Genomic DNA, 7,512 nt, shown 5'->3' on the forward strand with positions numbered 1-7,512 from the left:
GCCTCCTGTGTGGTGCAATTGCTGTTTACTTACACATATGGAACCCTATAACCTATGTGTGCATTTGCATATGCATGGGGGGATGGGAGGGTTGTGTTTTTAATTAAAATTACATTTTTTTTTGCACTTTTTTTTTTTTTTTTTTGCACTTTTTTTTCCCTATGCAACTTACTACTATTACAAAGCTAGCTAGTCCCCTATGTGATGGCATTGGCAGGTGACAGGTACACTTTATGGAGACATCAGGGGTCTGTTAGACCCCCACTGTCTCCCCTGCCCTCCAATGCACATGCAGGATCTCACAAAAGTGAGTACACCCCTCACATCTTTGTAAATATTTTCTTCTATCTTTTCATGTGACAACACTGAAGAAATGACACTTGGCTACAATGTAAAGTAGTGAGTGTACAGCTTGTATAACAGTGTAAATTTGCTGTCCCCTCAAAATAACTCAACACACAGCCATTAATGTCTAAACCGCTGGTAACAAAAGTGAGTACACCCCTAAGTGAAAATGTCCAAATCGGGCCCAATTAGCCGTTTTCCCTCCCCCCTGTGTCATGTGATTCGTTAGGCTTACAAGGTTTCAGGTGTGAATGGGGAGCAGGTGTGTTAAATTTGGTGTTATCGCTCTCACTCTGTCATACTGGTCACTGGAAGTTCAACATGGCACCCCATGGCAAAGAACTGGTCTGAAAAAAAGAATTGTTGCTCTACATAAAGATGTCCTAGGCTAGTGATGGTGAACCTTGGCACCCCAGATGTTTTGGAACTACATTTCCCATGGTGCTCATCCACTCTGCGGTGTAGTTAAGCATCATTGGAAATGTAGTTCAAAAACATCTGGGTTGCCAAGGCACGCCATCACTGGCCAAGGCTATAGGAAGATTGCCAAAAGCCTGAGACTGAGCTGCAGCACGGTGGCCAAGACCATACAGCGGTTTAACAGGACAGGTTCCACTCAGAACAGGCCTTGCCATGGTCAACCAAAGAAGTTGAGGTCACGTGCTCAGCGTCATATCCAGAGGTTGTCTTCTGTCTTCATATTGTACTTCATGAATTCTCCTGCTTGTGCCAGACAGGCTGTACGGCATTGAACAGTGCTGTCAGTCTTAAACTGGATACACACTATACAATTTTCTGTAGATTTTTTCCTTCAGATTTACCAAAGCCATATAATATGAGGTCAAACCTTAGGAGTTTCAATTTGTATGCAATCGGGCAGGCCCTTCCACTATATGGTTTTAGTAAATCTAAAGGAAATCAGACAACAAAAGTTGTATAGTGTGTATGGAGTCTATCACTGGACACTTGCTGGGGGCAAAATGGTGATGACACCCATACGGTGGTGCCTCCATCATTGTCCACTCAAGATGGTGGGTCTGTGACCAAGCTGTATTGTTTAACAGTAGACAAGAGTTTGGTCACTGACTAATGTACTTCTAAGCTCCTCTGGTTTTCCACATCTGGTCCTTCTATCAGATCAATATATCATAGCTGGCTTTTATATCCATCCCTCCTCATCTTCCTTCCAGGCCAAAGCCTTGATCGAGGAATCGTTGAAGAAGATTGTTTCTTTGGTGACGGATTCTGATGAGATGACAGAAGAGATTCTTACCGATCAGATGGATATTAACGATTACTCCTGTTACCGTGAAGCCGTCGAGCACTTCAAGAAGCAGTGCTTCAACTGGCACAACCCCCTGGTAAGTCCTGCTCAATCTCACAGCCTCAAGCTGCTGCTTCTCCTAAGGGTGTCACAAGGTCTCCTCCTTCAGGAATTTCCCACGCGGAGACACGTTCTTCCTCTGCCCGTGGTTCTCGACTCGCGATTGAATAGATTGATAGCAGCGCAGCCATTGGCTCCCGCTGCTGTCAATCAAATCCAATGATGCAGGGGGGTGGGGTCGAGTCCTATGTTCGGCATCTGGACTCGGGAGCACGCCCGCAAGGTAACCCCCCGGAAAAATGCTTCTCCTATGGGGTTATATGATGCGGGGAGGAGCCGCGAGAGCTGCCAACGGACCTCAGAAGTCAAGGATCGGGGCCACTCTGTGCAAAATTAACTGTACAGTGGAAGTAAGTATGATATGTTATTTTAAAAAAAAAGTAGCTTTACAATCACTTTAAGGGCGTAGCGGCCCGCTCCTTAACAACCGATAATTGCTGCTTTTTTTTTTTTTCAGCTGTCAGTGGAGGAATCCCGCTGACAGCTGAATGAACTGAGCCTGAACGTATCAGTTTCAGGTTTTGGAACATTTACACGAGTATGGATACTCGTGCAAATACTTAGTATCGGCATCAGTATCCGTGCAACCCTAGTATAGACATCTGATATCCAGGATATTGCTTTCCTTATGCAACAAATTTTTTTTTTTTTCTAAATGATTCTGTGTTATTGGTGATATGAGACCTGACTGTGTATTTGTCATTGCAGTATGAGTTCTCCATGAGACGGCTGTACACTCTGGTGAACCTCTGTGAATCCGGATTTCCACTAGAGAGGTAACCATCTCTGCCTTTCCTTGTAGTAATGTTAATTGTCGTCTATATATCTGCTCCGTATCCTTCACCCTGCGACTATTCCGAAAAAAGCATCAATGGCAGCCGCTCTGATCTGTCTGAAATTAGCATAAAGGAAAGGTGCACATGGGCAGGACAATATACAGACCAGTACAAGGGGGTCCCCAGCACACTTTCTACCTTTGACAATGTCTAGGTTCTGGGTTCCTGGTGTGTTACGGTCAGACAGGGCGCTCCTCCTCCCTCCATGGCCGTCCAACAACGCAGCTAGCAAGGAGACGGCATTGACAGATGGCCCAAGAGAAGCATCTCACAGGAATGCCGGGGGAGGGGAGATTGTGAGCCAAAATGTTCCAGGAAAGCTGGCAAGTGCTGGGAGGAGAAGTGCCATCTGTCCTGCTAGCTGCGTTGTCGGAAGGCCATGGAAGGAGGAGGGGCGCCCTGTCCAGGCTCACAACTAGCCTTACCTAGCAAATAGCTTGATGGAACAAAGTTCTACAGGTTCCTTGTTCTCTGAGGAACAGAATGCATTCATAAAAATGGAAGTGAGACTTCTGTGTTAAGTGCACCACAGGGAGCAAGATGTCGGCTCTCAAGTAAATTGGATTATAGTACAGCTAATGTGTCTTTAGGTTGCACTGTTGATGCTCTCATTGGGTAGGATAGGACTACATGACGCCGAGGTGGCACAAAGCAGCTGTGCAATTACTACATATATTTGCTGAGACCTCTGGCAACAGATAAGTTAAGTCTTTGCCCATTGGAACATTTGTTGTGCTGTGGGCTTAAGAACGACCCTTTCCACCAGTTGTGGGTCCAGATTGGTGAACAGCTTCCATTTTTTTTCTGCATTGCGCTGCTATATAATATTTCGTATTTTGGAGACACGCTGACACTATTTAGTTTTTTACAGCATCACCCGTGCTATGGATAACGTCTGCCAAGGTCTTCACTGACAAAGCTAGCAACATCGAGTCTTCCAGCAGAGGGCAGTAGATGGGCACTGGTGATGATTAATCCTCTCTACCCCCAGCAGAAGCTTCTACCTCAATCCTGAACTACACTCTATGACCATTTTGCCTTCAACGTCACAACTCTTCAGTACGAACTTCAACCTTCATTTACAAAGCCAAGACTGTGTTGGCTATTGGACCTGCAAAGCTTGAGCAAGGCCCTGACCTGTACAACCAAAGAGAGGATTATGTATGTGACCTCCACACCCCTCTGAATGCCTGGGGGGGGGGGCAGGAACTGCCCCTTAGGAATTCAAGTCCTGCCCCCCCCCCCCCCAGGTTACAAAACAACATAGATTACTTGAAGAGTGATGACAATTCTTGAGATGCTTGACCAAAGTTGACTTGCACTAGATCTGACCACTTTCAATGCTTAACATGAGTTTGATCACATTTTTGATTTTAGGGAAATGACTACAAACTGAAAATGTAGCTTTGAACTTCTTAGAATGAAGATTTTGTATTTTTTATCACTAGAATGTTTGTTTTAATTGCAAAGAATGTTTTAGCGTTGTTCCTCAAAGACTGAATCTGTCACCAGGCAATAAAATGTGGAAGTCAATATTTTTGTATTTCTATAGTATATGCCGCAGACTGCTCAGCCTTATATAACGTCCCTTTTTAAAGTAGATGTAAAGCCAGATGCACCAATAAGATGGAATTAAAGCCCGGCTGCCAACCGCAGAGCTAAAGTCCGGCCACCAGCCATGGCTACCAAGGCTTCAGGAGATACATCCTCATCTCAAGGAAACAACCCAAAGTGAAAGGATTTGGGCAGTGGTGGGACTTCTTGGGTTTTATCAAAGACTTTATTCTATAGGAAATAATACATTAAACACAACACCATCTACCAGACCCTGCTCCTCCTCCTCCAATGCATTTCCCCCCAGTAGGGGCTCAATCATGGAGGTACTCTATGATTAAGTCCCTTTTGGGGTAAAATGGGTTGAAGAAGAAGGAAGTGAAATATGTTGGGAGAAGGAGCACTTTCTGGGGTGAAATGAATTGGAGGAGCACCACTTGGGGTGAAATGTGTTCGGGGGAGCCCCTCCTCTTTGTGCTTTATCAAAAACATTATGCTATGGGAAATCGTACATTACACACAAAGCCATCTACCAGAACCTGCTCCTCCAATGCATTTTTATCCCAGCAGGGGCTCAATCATGGAGGTACTCTGATTACTTCCCTCTTTGGGGTACAATGCATTGAACTGGAGGAGCCCTTCCTAGGGTGATATGTGTTGATGTAGGGGCACCTCCTGGGGTGAAATGCATTGGAGAAGGAGAAGCCCCACTTGGGGTGAAATGTGTTGAAGGAGGAGGATCCCCTCGGGAGTGAAAGAGGTTGGAGGAAGGTGCAGCCCCCTTGTGGATGGTGTTTATATCACACCTATGAAATAAAGTTTTTTGAAAAAGAAAAAGAGATTTTGGCAGAGGTGGGTCTTTTTTTTCACTTTAGATGTAAAACGCTAATTTTCTCATATAAGCTTTAAAATGTTAATGATTTTGTTAAAAGTGATTTTCAATATTGTTAAACCTGAACCCTGGTGATCCTGCCATGAAAGCCCATGCTAAGACACTTCCTATTATGGAGTGACAACACTCTGCCCCGTCTCCCAATTATTCTTCTCCATTGTCACATGCGCTTCAGTGGAGATTACAAGTGACTATTTCAGAACACGTTGGACAGGCATGATTAGCTGTTGTCGCCATCAGGATACCCGCCCTGAGAAATGCCATCCAGCCATCACTGGAGTGTATGTGCACAGGAAGTGGCTGCAAGGAGGCTACAGGAGATTAGCAGCACTGAGATGGAACAAAGAATAAAGGTAAAAGTGAAAATAGTATTAAAAAAAGAAAACATGGCAACTTTGCTATAGAGAACTGACTGTCACCTAGTTAGGGTTTACTCCTACTTTACCACCCTTCGTAAGAGCCCCAGGTAATGTATATTAAGGTTATGTGAAAGGGAATTTTAGTAGTTGGGCTTTTCTGGAATGTGAAATACATCAGATATGTGGAGTGTCCGGACCTCCTAGAAACACTGGAGATTTCATGCCGCTGAGAGCCGGACAAGTTCCTATACAGCGTATTCTATCCTTATGGCTAATGATTGACTTCATTGTAGATAATCAATGAGGAAATTGGTGGAGAATCCGGATTAGATATTTGAGATATTTCTGTGTTTGATGCTGACAGAGTTATAAATGAATAATTTCTTATTCTAGAACAAATATTTTTTTGTGATCTTTATTCTCCAACCAAGAAAAAATTTGAAATGACTGAATTCTCAGTGATGTCACCGTTCTCTAGTGAAGGGATAGGCTGCATTCTCAGTGATGTCACTGGTCTGTAGTGAAGGGATAGGCTGCATTCTCAGTGATGTCACCGGTCTCTTATGAATGGATAGGCTGCATTCTCAGTGATGTCACCGGTCTCTTATGAATGGATAGGCTGCATTCTCAGTGATGTCACCGCTCTCTAGTGATTGGATAGGCTGCATTCTCAGTGATGTCACCGGTCTCTTATGAATGGATAGGCTGCATTCTCAGTGATGTCACCGGTCTCTTATGAATGGATAGGCTGCATTCTCAGTGATGTCACTGCTCTCTAGTGAAGGGATAGGCTGCATTCTCAGTGATGTCACCGGTCTCTTATGAATGGATAGGCTGCATTCTCAGTGATGTCATCAATCTCTAGTGAAGGGATAGGCTGCATTCTCAGTGATGTCACTGGTCTGTAGTGAAGGGATAGGCTGCATTCTCAGTGATGTCACCGCTCTCTAGTGAAGGGATAGGCTGCATTCTCAGTGATGTCACCGGTCTCTTATGAATGGATAGGCTGCATTCTCAGTGATGTCACCGCTCTCTAGTGAAGAGATAGGCTGCATTCTCAGTGATGTCACTGCTCTCTAGTGAAGGGATAGGCTGCATTCTCAGTGATGTCACCGGTCTCTTATGAATGGATAGGCTGCATTCTCAGTGATGTCACCGCTCTCTAGTGAACGGATAGGCTGCATTCTTAGTGACGTCACTGGTTTCTAGTAAATTGATAGGCTGCATTCTCAGTGATGTCACCAGTATCTAGTGAATGGATAGGCTGCATTCTCAATGATGTCACCGCTCTCTAGTGAAGGGATAGGCTGCATTCTCAGTGATGTCACCAGTCTCTAGTGAATGGATAGGCTGCATTCTCAGTGATGTCACTGGTTTCTAGTGAATAGATAGGCTGCATTCTCAGTGATGTCACCAGTATCTAGTGAATGGATAGGCTGCATTCTCAATGATGTCACCGCTCTCTAGTGAAGGGATAGGCTGCATTCTCAGTGATGTCACCAGTCTCTAGTGAATGGATAGGCTGCATTCTCAGTGATGTCACTGCTCTCTTGTGAATGGATAGGCTGCAATCTCAGTGATGTCATCCAGTGGCATAACTATAGCCATAGCAGCCCACACAGCTGCTACGGGACCTTGAGTAGAAGGGGGACCCCATTAGGGAGGTTAAGGAGCACTAAACTGTCCAATCACAGGTTGGAGGTGGGGAGATTACCTAGCTATGATACTGAACTGCAGCAGAGAAAAGTCTGGTCACCCCACTGGCCTTTGCAAATCTCAGAGCAGGATGGACGGAGAGAAGCACAAATACTTCCAAAGGCATTTTGTTTGGCTGGAATTCAGTTTTGAACCTGACTTCCAGGAAGACCACTAAAGACACAGTTTCAAACATGCATCTGCCAAGTTATTTGTAATTTTGTTCAACAATTCTTAAAGTCTGGGGTCAGCAATAAATTAAATACATCGTTCTACCCCAATGATTAACTCTGCTGCCCTCTAGTGGATCATTATGTTCAGAGAGAATCAGCAGGGTTCTCAAACCCTTCCCCAACACCTGAACATCCTCTTTTTTTTTTGTTTGTTTGTTTTAACCACTTAGGGTCGGTTCACACTGGGGCAACACGACTTCAGCGCGACTTTGTA

At 44.6% G+C, this 7,512-nt stretch overlaps 1 protein-coding gene across 1 annotated transcript in view; it reads left to right on the forward strand.

The window, feature by feature from the left end:
- Positions 1 to 4,098, forward strand: part of LOC141116505 (legumain-like) — a 40,320-nt gene extending 36,222 nt beyond the window's left edge. Inside the window, exons 11-13 of the mRNA XM_073608879.1 lie at positions 1,536 to 1,706; positions 2,438 to 2,505; positions 3,437 to 4,098. Coding sequence (XP_073464980.1) covers positions 1,536 to 1,706; positions 2,438 to 2,505; positions 3,437 to 3,479 — 282 coding nt within the window. The 3' untranslated portion in view covers positions 3,480 to 4,098. The remainder of the gene's footprint in view (positions 1 to 1,535; positions 1,707 to 2,437; positions 2,506 to 3,436) is intronic.
- Positions 4,099 to 7,512: the final 3,414 nt, after the last annotated feature.

This window comes from Aquarana catesbeiana, linkage group LG13 (assembly GCF_042186555.1).
Source record: "Aquarana catesbeiana isolate 2022-GZ linkage group LG13, ASM4218655v1, whole genome shotgun sequence".
Classification (NCBI taxonomy): domain Eukaryota; kingdom Metazoa; phylum Chordata; class Amphibia; order Anura; family Ranidae; genus Aquarana; species Aquarana catesbeiana.